The sequence below is a fragment of the Beta vulgaris genome, chromosome 6 (assembly GCF_026745355.1).
Source record: "Beta vulgaris subsp. vulgaris cultivar EL10 chromosome 6, EL10.2, whole genome shotgun sequence".
In the NCBI taxonomy this organism is placed as follows: domain Eukaryota; kingdom Viridiplantae; phylum Streptophyta; class Magnoliopsida; order Caryophyllales; family Amaranthaceae; genus Beta; species Beta vulgaris.
Genome location: NC_079207.1, coordinates 28604960 through 28619648, shown reverse-complemented (window position 1 = coordinate 28619648; position 14689 = coordinate 28604960). Strand labels below are relative to the sequence as shown.

Sequence of the window (14689 nt, the reverse complement as noted above, 5' to 3'; positions counted from 1 at the left end):
TAACGTGTTGTAAATAAACAGAAGAGAGAAGAGAGAAAAGAGAATAGTGTTATCTCTATTTTTCCATATAGTCCGATATATATATATATATATATATATATATATATATATATATATATATATATATATATATATATATATATATATATATATATATATATATATATATAATATAATATAATATAATAGTTAGGTATTTGCTTGGAGAACAAAACCCTAGAATATCCCGGATGCATTAACGGGGGTATAATGGGCATCCATATTATATTTCATAAATCATAATAATATTAAAATAACATAAATTGCGACAAATCTAACAAGATTTCATATTACTATTTTATTCCTAAAATATAAATTACTAAAGATAATTAAAGTGTAAGATGTGAATAGTAAATATTATACTTCTAAAGACCAAGTATAAATTTGTGCTAACTATTCCTAAAGAGAGGAAGTATAGGTAGACAACGTCACTTAGTAAGGGTGCGTTCTGTTCAACTTAAAAAATTAAGTTTCAGGTCCAATAAGTTCAGATAAGTTCAGATAAGTTCAGATAAGTTGCAATAAGGTCTAATAAGTGCAATAAGTTCCAATAAGGTCTAATAAGGTCCAATAAGTTCCAATCAGGTGCAATAAGTTCCAATCAGGTGCAATAAGTTCAATCAGGTCTAATAAGGTCAATAAGTTCCAATCAGGTCTAAAGGTCCAATAAGGTCCAAATAGTCAATGTTTAATAAACATTTGTATTATTGTCCACTATTTTGTTATTCATAATTTCATATCACTATTAGCGGATTATGTTATTATTAGAATTTTAATTAAAGTACCACAATGATTATATAGTATTATACTTGTATTAGTGTCTATTATTTTATTATTTATTTGTATTATGTCTATTATTTTATTATTTATTTGTATTATGTCATTATTTTATTATTCATATTACTATTAGCTGATTATGTTATTATTAGATTTTTTATTAAAGTACCACAATGTATAGTATTATACTTGTATTATTGTCTATTATTTGATTATTCATATTGGTATCGAATAATATTATAATCATGGTCAAATAATTAAGGTTAACAATAATAATAATTATAATTACAATATTTTGCAATTCGTCTTTAAATAACTAGAGATAACATGTTTTCGTTACTAATAACTATGAAAGATATAAATGTTATCATTGATTGCTTCATTATCATCACTGGAGTATCTTTCTTCATCGGAGTATCTTTCTTCATCTTCTACATCATCCTCTTCAATCAATACGTTTTCTCATCAACAGCCAACCATATTTCATCTGCAATTTTCGCCCGAGTTATCTCCATATTCTTTGTTCTCGTCTTGTCAGTCAAATTTAAATCAGCTCTTGGTTCCATGGTTTCAACTACTTGCGAAACTGGAATTCCTAAATCATGTAAAGAATAAAATTATGTAGCGTGCATGTTGCCACGATGATAGCCAACTGGTAAGCATCATCCATCTTCGGCATCATTCTTAGAATCTTCCATCTATTTTTTAGTACACCAAAAATTCTTTCAACAGTCCCACATAATGAAGAATGTCGATAATTAAAATGCTCTAAAAGGAGCCAGACATATCACCAATACAAAATTTACAATTCACAAAACAACCCCTACAAAATTTATGCAAACAAAATCACCAATAACTAGCAATGTAAAAGGAGCCAGACATATCCGAGCTATGTACTTTACAATTCACATTCAAGCTTATTTAACAGAGTTGAGCACAAACTGAGCTCAAATCCAAGCTTTCAACTGAACTCAAGAGTTTGTTCAACTCAATTTGTCTACAATTTAGTTACTGACCTTTTTCCCCCTCTTATGGATAACTCTAATTTTGGATATACAACTACGATCGTAATTGCTTAATAGTATATTCGAAAAAAATAGAAACTTTTATAATATCTAATGCTTGAAGAAACTTTTCTTCTGATTAATATAAGATTCATTTACATCTCAACATGCAATATATCTCCCTCAAAAATAGAATGAACCTCACTGTACAATAAAAGAAAGTAGGCGGCAATGGTGGTAAAAACTGGAATGCACAGGCGCGACGGCTCACAAGCTGCTCAGGTGAAGAATTGAAGGACGAAGAATGGCTTCGCGTTATGCAGATTTTGAACAAAAAAAAGAAAAAACAGAAGGAATAAAGGAGAAGAAAGGAGAAGTAATGAGAAGAAATCTTAGAGGTGTTGAAGCTACTGTGACTTTGAACATTTTTTTTCTCTTTCTTCTAGTAACATTCAAATAAATGAAAGGTGAAGAAAGCTGAAGAAATGAATGAAGGAGTTGTTGTTAGCAATAAATGTTCAGCTTATTTTCATTGATTAGGAAAAGGAGAATCAGGCCCATAATCAAGCCCTTTACAATGAAAATTCACTGTCTTTTGCCCAACTTAAATTAATAACTACTAGTATTTTATAAAATTAATTTTTTGATTTTCTACTAGTGTTTTATAAAATCAAAACAACACTATTAGATATATTAGTGATGAAAGTTATGTATAGGCAAATATATAAATACTAATTTTTTTTGTTAAATTAATTATCATAAGAGATAATTAATAATCATTATTTTTTAAAGGACGAATTATAATAATTAATATTCCATAAAAAATTTTGAGGGATAGTATTTACGTTAGTGGTAATATTTATGTTATTCATGGTCAATGTTTTTGTCTAATAAGGTCAAATAAGTTTCAATCAGGTTCAATAAGGTCTAATAAGTTTCAATCAGGTCCAATAAGGTGTAATAAGTTTCAATCAGGGTCAATAAGTTCCAATAAGGTCCAATAAGGTCAATCAGGTTCAATCAGGTCCAATAAGTTCCAATCAGGTTCAATCAGGTCCAATAAGTTGAATCAGGTCCAATCAGGTCTAATAAGTTCCAATAAGTTCAGTTCAAGTTCAATAAGTTCAGTTCAGATAAGTTTCATTAAGTTCAGGTCCAATAAATTGAATAGTTCGCACCCTAAATCTCCCTCCCGCGTTCAAAAGCCGATCATCCTGAAGTAGACGACGAAATTCAGTAGAAAGGTGGAATTTGGAAATCTTCTTCATTGTCGTTGAGGCCGTTTAACACTGATATTTTATTCATCCTCCTCTCTCTCGATCACAATTGGAATTTCCCAGCAACTTATAATCAATTTTCACTCTACTATTATCTAATTTCTCTCTTTTTTCTGGGTTTATATTTATTGGCAAAAAAACCTCTTTTGGGCTGTTCAAGAAGAGAGGAGAGAGAGAGACAACAAAGATGATGCTGCAGTATCATGGTTTTTCAGGGCTTAAAACCAAAAGGGTACTTCTCCTTCTTCTTCATCTTCTGCCAATTTTGCTACTTTTTTTTTTTTTATCTCTATTTCATTATTTCTCCCAGTTTATGAAATTGAAGTGTTGTGATTATATTATCTACAATTGAATTTTTATTCTTTAAGGTGTTGGAGGAATTAGCTGATTTTTGTGAATTAAATGACTTCATGGAGTTTTGGGTAATTGGGTTGTGCAGAACTTGGTGATCGTTGCTATTTCAATAATTGAAGAGACTGTTTCCAGAATTGGGTTATGTTCCCAGGAATCCTTTTGTTAAGTTGGCATTTGTAGAACATAATTTGGAGTTAAATGGTTTATGCAATTGAATCAACTTTCATCTGCTAGAAATTGATGATTGGTTGTATTGAGCCATTGATTGAAGATATTCATAAACTTGAGGGTATTGTTTGAGGTATTATACTGGCTAAGAACAAAATATTACATGAACCGTCTGTTGTTTCATTGAGGAAACAAAGTAAAGAAGAAGAGAGATTGGAGAATATGGTACATTCTGGGTGTAATTCGAATGGACACTATGAGTATTGGGTTGCAAACAGTTCGGAAATATTCTTGTGACCTTGATTTGTCAGTGTTTTTTTCTGTGACAGAAGATATATGTGTTTCTCAATTCATCCCTTTTATGTAATGCAAAAAGAAAAAGGAAAAATCGTTATAGACTCATTGGAAACCAGACGTTATATCGTACTTACTATGGCAGAGAGAACTAATAGCCTTGAATTGTAGTTTCTTCCCACGCTTACATTTTCATTAAATTATTATATGTGATAGATCGAGAAATTTTTGCTGGGTGGAAAAGAACGGAACATTGAAAATCTAAGCATACTTTATTGTATTTCTTTGTCATCATCATGCATTCTCTATTGCTGTCGACATTGGTAGACATGATCAATGGCTTCCGAATTGATGTCTATATATGTTACATAATGGGTAGTTTTATTAATTTCTATGTAGTAAGTAAATTTTGCAATGTGGTCTGAACTCTATTAAACTTTAGTTTTTGTTTGACCACAGATTGTATTTGAAAATGTATTCAGTGTGCTTGACTCTGTTAGTCTTGAGCATATGAAAGAACTAACTGCAAGGCGTAGATTAATTGAAGAATCTATCAACGAGACCAGCTGCATCACAGAAGCTACAGCAAGGGAGATGTCTGGAGGGCTGACTTCTCGTAGTCAACAGGTAAAGATTTGCTCGAGTTCTTGGATAATCAACCTAGTAAGGGTTCCCCTCTTGGTAGGTCTAGTGAGAGCTAGATGCTGCTACCTTTTCCCTAATTAGTCAAGGCAAGTAGCGAGGTTGTTTTCATCATTTAGATGACTTCAAGCAATGGTGCTATTTTCAGTTGTGGGCTCTCCCATCATATAACCAATAAGGCTTGTTATCTGGTTTGCTAAGTTTCTAGTTATGCAGACTCCTTCCAGGGCTCTCCTTCCAGGCCTAATATCTTTTTGGCTTGGCTTTTCATGCACACCATTAGTTAAGAACTTATGTGAATGGAAGATATGGCCAATATGGGGTGTGAGAGATATAGTTGTAACTTGTACCATAACATAAAAATAGCCTTTTAGATTTTGCATTTGATGGTCATTTTCTTCCTGTATATCTAATTTTCAGTGAATTATTGTAACTTTTACTTTTTTTTTGTTTCGATTAAATGTCTTGTATTTGGATCTTCTTGTTTGGCACAAGACGTTACATAGCTGAATGTGTGTAGCAACAAGATGATAGGCAGATGTAAGTATGTAACTATACTTGCCTATTAACTCTCACCAACAAATATGTATTATACTTTCCCATGACTGAACGTAATGTTCTTGTTTGTTGTAGGAATGAACTAATACTAGCAGCTGCTTGGTTTTTATAGACAAATAAATATGAACACTTCACTTTCATGATAGTTAGGTGGTCTTTCATTACTTCCTTCAATGTGGCACTTGTTTTGCTTAGTTAGGTCTCTGATAGAACTAGTTGTCTCTGAGGAAAACATTTTTCTTTAAATGTCTCAGGATATTCAGAAATTGGAACAGTATCTGCCAATATTGGAGAATTTTGTTATCCAAGTTGATTCGATTAGTCGAAACAAGAATTTGTTGATTTCAGAGCTGAGAATACAGTGGAGCAGCACCGTTAGCTCATCGCGGTTCAGAATTGGTGGTCCAAAGTTTTTTCAAATTAATAGTCTGAAGTATGAACTTGGGATGATCCTTTTCCTTTATGGTGTAACTATTCGTGAGCAGGCTTTTGAAATTCTTTCAGAAGGTTAGAATATGAGTAGCATAATCTCAACCTCGCATGTTTATCAATTTTCTATTTGTTCCTATACTCAGAATTTGACTTATCTCATTATAATAGATAAGCAGAAGTCTGCCTGCCTTCTGAGAAAAGCAGCTGGAATATACAAACATTTGAATGATGAAGTCCTTCCATTGCTGCAATCTATCTTGCCTCCGGAGAAGCCACCTGAGACTGCAACCAATGTCTCTTTTGCCATGAATAATATTTGCTTGGCGGAAGCTCAGGTTAGTTTTATAGCTTCACTGTATAGATGTTATTGATCTTCTTTCATCTTCTTATGTATTTTTGCAGAAATGCATTGAGGTATTCGATTTCAACTTCTTCAATGTGATTTTATAATAGAGTGTAGCAACTTGTTCTTTCTACTGTATAGGCAATAGCCATAAAAATGGGAGAAATGCAGGGATTGTCTGCTGGTCTTCTAGCAAAATTGCACTATGGTGTTACACAGTTATTGGATGAAGCAAGTTCTCTTCTGCAACCTGGACCTAGAGATATTTCTCGTCGATTTCTAGTAAGTACATCCTTGCCTGCCTTACTAAGGACCTTCAAGTATCAAGATGTCACCAATGGCTTACTCTATGACCAAACTGGTTTTTCAATGCCACTTTGAACTCTCTCATATATGAGCATGTCCGCATTAAACAAACATCATCATCTTTCTGTTAAATCTTCTTTTCCTGATTCATAAAGTTCTATAGAATTTAAATTCAATTGATTGTTTTAAGAATTCGAGACTAGTTTAGCCATTGAGTGTGAAAGAACTCATGTTAATACTTAATAATATGTCTTGTTGCTGTCATTTACTTATATAATGAATGGAAGAAAACAATATGCTGTAAGGGACATGGAATGTGTTAAAGATGCTTTTGCAAGGGGGATTCTCGGATTATGTTCTCCTTATAGAGGAGGAAAATTTTACAAAATGAAATTTAGCCAACATTTACAAGGAAGAATAAATTCATCAACACCATTAATGAATAGAAATTGTGTATTATAGAACTTTGCCACTTGGTGCCTGCCATATGAAAAATGATTTGCACCAGGTGTACATGTATATGACTATGTTTCACTTACCCTTTTAAGAAAAACACAGGAATCAGAGAGAAGATGAGAATCCTCGAATCAAAGACCCAATGTTTTAGCATTCATCTTTCAAAGTTTAGAAGTCATGGTTTTCTTTAGAAATCTATATTGATGAATTCACTATTGATTTTTACACTTCTGTTACAAGCAACAATTTCGATAATTTGCATTGAAGTGCTTCTAGACATATACTCAGTCGAAAATGTTCGAAATAATAAAAGCGTGACATACGAACAATCAATTGAGAAGTACAGATGTAAAGTGATACATGAACCTACACAATGTCCCATTGTCCCCTAATCGCCCAAAAACATAGATCTCAATTTGTCATCCCATGCATGACTTGCTGCATGATGTAGTTACACTTCAAAAGAGGAGACACTTGTGAACTTTATCATCCGTTTTTATTTTTCTATTACATCATCTCCTATTCATAGAAGTTGGATATTAATTGCATCATATCCTTTTTTGGAAAGTTTTCGTTCTTCCCTTTTGTATTACGTAGTAGTTTTCTTTTCTCCACTACTTTTTTACTTTTCTTAAGAATTGTGCCCAACCCTGCAACCCACATGATGGCATAAGCTGCTTGGGCTCTGATCTTACAATTGTTTGTTTTTATGTTGCTCTCTGTTGATATATATGTCATTGCTGCATTTTTTTCTGTTTGCAGGACTTTATAGTTTCTTGCAGCACTCTGCATGAATTGAGCAGTTATAGACACCTTGCTGAAAGCTACAAACACGCGGAGCAAGTGGGAGTTGCCATTGGTCTTCTAAACCGTGCAATGAGTAAAGCAAAGAACTTGCCTGGGGAACAGTCGTGGCGAGAAGTATTTAAAAATGAACTTAACAAAATCTCCGATATGCTAAAAAAGTACAATGATGAAAATGCATTTGTTTGGCACCATAAGATCCCACTGGATTTCGAGTTGCCCTCCTTGGAGGGTAGGACAATAGTGACTGCGACCCCTTATGAGCCTGAAAGATGGGAAAGACAAATTACTTTCAGTACATGAATGTCAAACCAAATAAGTTGTACAGTGTCATTGATTGTGTAAATGATCGATCCTATATTTGCCTCGTGTGTATATTAGCTGAGCCTGGGATAATCGAAGGGGGTTTTCGCCTGTCTTGCTGATGTCAAAACTCAAAAGGCTACAAGGTAGCCTTTGGCCGCAGTAAGATTCGAGTGTAAATGTGAAGATGTTAGAGCTGGAACTGATTCACATGTTGTTTCTTGTTGCAATGACAAAGCTATGGCAAAATGTTACTCCATTCTAAGAAAATTGCATCCTTGAGTTGTTCATTGAGCTGAATCAATATCTTGATACTTTTTTTTGTTTGTTTACAAGAATAGAACTAACATTTTTATGAAGCGTGAAACCCAGTGATAGCCATTTTTCAAAATATTGAAGAAATAGATAAATTCTAACTACGTAACAGGTGGGAAAAAATTAAAAAAAAGCTCTATAGGACTATAGCTAGTTTGTTCACAAATTGTAACTTTTTGTATTGGTTGATGAACTTTTTGGCTGTCAAATCCGTCATGAAATCGTTTCATACACGACTTTGCGGATAAATAACTTGCACGATTTTGACCATCATAAAACTTGGCTTAACAAGTTGCTAAGATTTTGTAGCACATTACTTATTAGTTTTCACTTTTTGTTAATGACTACTTAACAAGTTTTTTAAAAAAAATTAAAATAAAACAACTATATACTTCCTCTGCTTTACGAGATTCTCATTTGGGCACTATTCATCAACCAACTTTGACAAGCTTTCTCTCAAAATTATGTAAGAAAAAACATAGTCAAGTGGGGTCTTGTTAAATTCGTCTCAATGCAATGATTTCAAATATCAATTTTTTCTAATTTTTACCTATAAACAATTAAAGATATTATTGTCGAAAGAAGAGTATTGGAGTGCGGGAAAAAGCAAATCGTTTTGGGCTACTTGATCGGCAAGTAAACTCCTATCTTTCAACTGCTCTTCAACGAAGACTTGTGCAGTGATGTCTGAATCTCGAAACCCGAACCTGAGCTCCGTTCTCGAACCTGCGCTCCGTTCTCGAACCTGGAAAAGTAGGGACCAACCCAGGTTGTTTGGGTAGGGGTTCCCCCTTCGAAACTTAAGTCAGATACTAGGAGTGAAAAGGAAAAGTAGAGGAAGTGAGAGAGAATTTCTATAGTGTTGGGGTCTTGAATGCTGCCATTTGAGGTCACTTAAAATAGGGGAACCTGATTGGTCAGGCAATCATACCTTGACAAGTGGCAGACAATGATTGGATGGTAAACACCAGTCAATCATATGCAACCGTTTTTTGGAATTTGGGCCCTAAATATTCTTTCTAGCCAAAAGGTGGACTTTTACTCTCTTCTTAGTAACCTGAGGGTGCTAGGGGACTAAATCCCTATTTATCATGAGGAAGCTTGTGCCTAGGAATGTTAGGGGTCTTAATGACCCTATTAAAATAAATGAAGTCAAGAATTTTCTACTAATACATAATACTTTTTGTTGTACTTTTTTTGAAACCAGAGTGAGAAGGACTAAAGCGAGAAAAAATTCCGAAAAAATTTGGTGATCACTGACGTTGGAGTAATGAATATGACTTCTCTTCAAGAGGGGGAATTCGGTTTGGCTGGAGGCCTGGAGAGGTTTAAATTATACTATTGAGGACCACAGAGAAATGCATGACTTTATAGGTTACAGCGAGGGAACTATGTGTTCATTGTAGTTGCAGTTTATGGCCTACATACTATAGGTGACAGAAGAGAGTTATGGAGTGATCTAATGCACATCATATTTGATTATTCAGGTCCTATAATCATCTTAGGTGATTTCAATGCAGTTAATAGTTTTGCGGACAGAATAAATGGAGTCAATGTAAGTGAAGCATAAACTCATGATTTTGCTAACTTTTTGCTGGAGTCTCAGCTTATTGAAAAGCCAAGTAGTGGATTGTATTTCTCTTAGAACAATAAAGGGTCTGGTAACAGGAGGATTTCAAGTAGGATTAACAAGGGGTATATTAATGAGGATATGCTACAACTTTACCCTGGCATTATGATTAATTACCTTCCTAGAGGTATTTCTGATCACATACCACTTGTGGTAAGATTTTGCCAGCAGGAGCAACCTAAAAGTAGGTCATGCAAGTTCCTTAATATCATTGTTTTTGATGAAAGATTCATCCCAATGCAAGATTCAGGTTGACAAAATCACAGCTACAGTAGAGCTCAGTCTTGGATGGCTAAATCTCTCAACTATGCTGGAAGACTGCAACTAATTAGAAGTATACTTAGCAGCATGCAAAACTACTAGGCTCATATCTTTCCTATGTTTAAGAAGCTTATCAAAGCTTTTGAGATGGTCTGTAGAAGATTTTTATGGGCAGGAAAAACTCTTGATGTCTATAAGAGCTCATGTTTCTTGGCATACCTTCTTTAATCCTAAGGTGGCATGGGGCTAGAATCTTACAAACATGGTTGTGTGGAATCAAGCTGCTATGCTTAAGCTATCTTGTTTAAAGCAAATAAGCTATAGGTTCAATGGACTAATGCCTACTATCTAAGAAGGGCTAAGATTAACAATGTTGTTAAAAGTAACAACATTTCTTGGATCCTTAGGAAGATTGTAAAATCCAGGGATTTGATTAATGATATTGGTGGTTGGGTGTCTGTCATTAAGAATGAGAAATTTAGCATCTAAAAAGCCTCTAGGCTCCTTCAAGGCAGGTTTGACCATGTTAATGGGAGAAGGTTAATTTGTAATAATCATGTAAGTCTAAAAAGTAAGTTTATTCTATGGCTTGCCCTTCAAAATAGACTTGCTACTTGTGATAGAGTTATTAGATGGAATTTTGGTTGTGACCTGGTTTGTTGTTTATGCTCTACCGGAGTTGACTCTGTGCAACACTTATTTTTCCAGTGTAGGTACTTCTCTGAAGTGTGGGCTAAGGTGATGCAATAGATCAAAGTGAATCATAATCCTTCCTGTTTTGATGATGAAAGCAGAATTATGATTGGCAAAGCAAAGCAGTAGAAGCCTGATGCTCAAGTGTGTATGATCCTTTTCACTGAGACTGTGTATGCCATTTTGAAGCAAAGAAACATGAAATTTTTTGACAGTGGCAATCTCCCAGTACAAACGCTTGTAAGAGAGATCATTTTTAATACTGCTTGTAACTGTAATGAGCAGCAAAGAAGTCTCCTCATTCAGTAGTTAAGTTCTTGAGATTGCTTGTAGCTTCCGTGGGTTTCTTTTCTGTCTTAATTTATGTTGTTTTGGGCCATTTGTGGCCTCTAGTTTTGTTTGACTAGGTTGTATCTCAATCACCATTTTTTTTTGGTTTTCAATAACTTTGAATTGCAAAAAAAAAATTGATATATTTAAGGCAAAAAGTTACTCCCTTCACAATAATATATTGTATATCGGTGTCACTAAAAAATTGGTATAAAATAGTCGATTAATATATTTTTGGTATATCTAATCAATTAAGAAGAAACTTCCCATGACATTAGCTACATCTTTATATTGTGTATTGTGTATTGTGTATTTTGTACAAACAAATGTATCATGATTTATGACATTACCTACATCTTTGTATTGTGGATTGTGTATTTCGTACAAACAAATAGATCAAACAATTTCCTCCAAAACTCTCTTTCATCTCCTCTTGAGGTATCTTGCCCTAGCAATAGCAACATACCCTGGGGTATACTTGTCCTGTAAAATAATACTTCAAATTAGCATGGGTTATTTAAATTAAAAAGTGGACTATATGAATAGAGAAAGAAGAAAAAGTAGATATACCATATTACTACGATTTTTTCACCAAGTACCTCCGAGTTTTAAAATAATTCACATGGTACCCTCCATGTTTTCAAAATTCACCATGTACCCCTCACTTTTATGTAAATACACCCAAATGCCCTTAATGACTAACGGCGTTAACCGCCGTTAGTCATTAATCCTAATTTTCTATTTTCAACTCTAATTAACCTCTAATCCTAACCCTAACCCTAAACCTAAACCTAACCACCCCTCCCTTACCCTCACACCACCCCTGCCCCTTCCCCACCCCCACAACCCCCTCCCTCACCCCAGCAGCCCCCTCCCCACCCCCGAGCTAAACCCCGCGCCATAACCCCGCAACCCCACCCCTGCGCCCTCCACTCACAGCGGCGTTGCTGTAATTTTTTCTCTCTCCTTGCAGTGGTTCTTTTCTCACAACCACTACTGTAGTCTCTCCTCTACTTTGTGCATTAATCATTGTTGCCGTTGCACGACACCGCCTTGACCACCGTCAGTGCTTCGTCGTCCAGTGTTGCGGCCCTTGTGTCCCTGTTCTTCCTCTGTCTCGCTACTTCCCTCGCTTCGCCTCTCCCCTGCTTCGTACTACAGTTGTCGTCGCACTAAAACCGCCTCACAGGTGGAGGGGGTTGCGGAGGTTAGGGGCGGGGTGGAGGGGTGCGAAAATGGAAGCGAGTTGGCGTTGTGGGGGCACGGGGTGGGGGGTGGTTCTGTGGGGGGGCATGATGGTGAGGGAGGGGTAGGGGGACTGCTAAACTGAACTGGGTGGGGAGGGGGGGCTCGGGGGTTAGGGAGGGGGGACTTCTGGGGTGGGGGGGAGGGTAGGGGTGGTGGGAGGTTGGGGAGTGGGTGGTGGGGTTGTGGGTTAGGGTTAGAGGTAGGAGTTAGGATTAGAGGTCAGAGTTAGGATTAGAGGTAGAAGTTAGGTTTAGGGTAGTATTAGGAGGTTAATTAGGGTTTAAAACAGGAAATTATGGTTAGTGACTAACGTCGGTTAACGTTGTGAGTCATTAAGGGTATCTGAGTGTATTAGTTCGAAACTGAGGGGTACCTGGTAAATTTTGAAAACATGGAGGGTACCAGGTGAATTTTTTGAAAACTCGGGAGTATCAGGTGAAAAAATCGATATTACTATAAATAGAAAAGAAAAATTCTGTAAATTAAAAACAATCTCAAAAAGAAACATTTATAATTTGATAGGGAACTCACATGGTACAAATATGATTCTTCTCTACTGCTGCTACCCACATAACCCGAGGAAGCTTCTGCCTTGAGCTTCTAACTTGAGCTTCTGACATACTTTCAAAGTCAGTACACCAATTTCAAGCTCCTGACTTTTAGTTTTTGATTTGGTTCAGCAGCTTTCAGGTGTAAGCCTTTCTCAAACAATTCAACCTATTCAACAAAAGTCATATATATATATATATATTATATATATATATATAATATATATATATATATATTAATATATATATATATATATAACTCTAATGAATAAGTGTTGTAACTCCAATGAAAAATGAGAATGAATTTTACACGCTATAACTCTTATGAATAAGTGATGTAACTCTTATGATTAAGTGATGTAACTCTAATGAAAAAGTGATGTAACTCCAAAAACAAAATATTTGAAAAAAAAATTCAAAAAAAAAAAACAGAATTTTTTTGAATTCAAATTTTTAAGAGGAATATAACTCTAATGAATAAGTGTTGTAACTCTAAACCAATCGTGTGGTTGAGATTCATTCTCATTTCTCATGTAAGGAACATTTTCATGTGATCTTGCCTCTATATATATATATATATATATACACTTTAATTTTACACATTCTAGTTCTTAAGTTGGCCAACTTTAATATTAAGATATTCATATTACTACCACTTTCGTATTTAAACATTTTTCGCATTATAACTTTTATATTCATCCATTATTGTTGATTCTATTATGTCTCTCGAGTCCATTATTCATGGTACACGGAGGTGTATCATGCTCATCATGATACACCCAAGGACGTTTTTTGTAATAAATTATCTAAATGAGTAAAATGTTACTCAATTCTAATCAATTAATTCTCTCTCCTTTTCTCATCTTCATTACTCTTCTATTTCTTTATTGTTTCTTAGTTTCTATTACTTCCAATTTTTCTCTCTCCTCCATTATTTCTCTTACCTAAAAGTTCTGTCTCCTCCATTGATTCTCACCTCCAAATTTCTCTCACCTCCATATTTTTCTCCTACGTTGTTTTTCTTGCTCCTTTCAATTTGCAACCTTTATTGAAATTAATGAATGACCAAACCAAATGGTGGAACTTCGATTTTCATCAATAGAGAAATTATTTTCAAATTTGAGAATCAACATTAGAGTTTTAGAATTTTTCAAGGACGGAATTAAATATCGATAATATAACGATCATTTAAGAATTAACACTAGTTTTAGATTTTTGCTATTGTTTCTCTTACCTCAAAAATTTTCTCCTCCCCATTATTTCTCTCCTTCATTGTTTCTCTCTCATCGTGGTAAATCAAATTGATGAACTCCAAAATGTGATTTGAGAAAGTTGGGCTTCATCAATGGCAAAAACAAATATTGAAGTTTTCGAATTCATCAATAGTGGAATTAGTTCTACATTTGAAATTAATACTGCAGCTTTAAAATCAGCAAATAATTATGTTCATATGAGAAAATGAGCGAAAACGTTTGCTCATTTGGGCAAAAGTGTTTGCTCATTTTCTTAACTGAGTAGAAGAGTTTGTCTATTGAGAATGTTTGCTCATTCGAGCAAATGATCAGTAGGAGTGAATTTTGCTCATTTAGAGAATTCAAAATGAACATTTAGCAAAAAGTAGTATTGATGTACCATGAGCATGGTACATCTAGGTTTACTATAATTTTTCTCTATGTCTCTTGATGACCCTCAAAAAACTCCAATGTCATGTAATCTCAATTTTCTTAATCTCTCTCTTAATTATTGTGTTGGATATTAAGTAGGTAAAATAAATAAAAATATTGAAATGAAATATAAGGAAAACATTACGTTAGATTGCAACAAGTGTCAAAAAACAATATTAATATTAATATTAAAATATATAATGTGATATTTTTCTAACCAATAAAATTAAGAGAAAAATATCC

General features: G+C 34.4%; 1 protein-coding gene across 2 annotated transcripts; it reads left to right on the top strand.

The window, feature by feature from the left end:
* Positions 1-3005: 3005 nt before the first annotated feature.
* Positions 3006-8051, top strand: LOC104908430 (uncharacterized). 2 transcript variants are annotated; one of them, XM_048647337.2, is made up of 6 exons: positions 3006-3329; positions 4396-4540; positions 5368-5620; positions 5714-5880; positions 6030-6170; positions 7413-8051. In XM_048647337.2, exons 1-6 carry the CDS (start codon positions 3301-3303, stop codon positions 7755-7757), a joined length of 1080 nt encoding a protein of 359 aa, XP_048503294.1. In that variant the 5' UTR covers positions 3006-3300; the 3' UTR covers positions 7758-8051. The 2 variants fall into 2 exon arrangements, with proteins under 2 accessions (XP_048503294.1, XP_010695847.2); XM_010697545.4 differs by having other exon boundaries at positions 3007-3329; positions 4373-4540.
* Positions 8052-14689: the final 6638 nt, after the last annotated feature.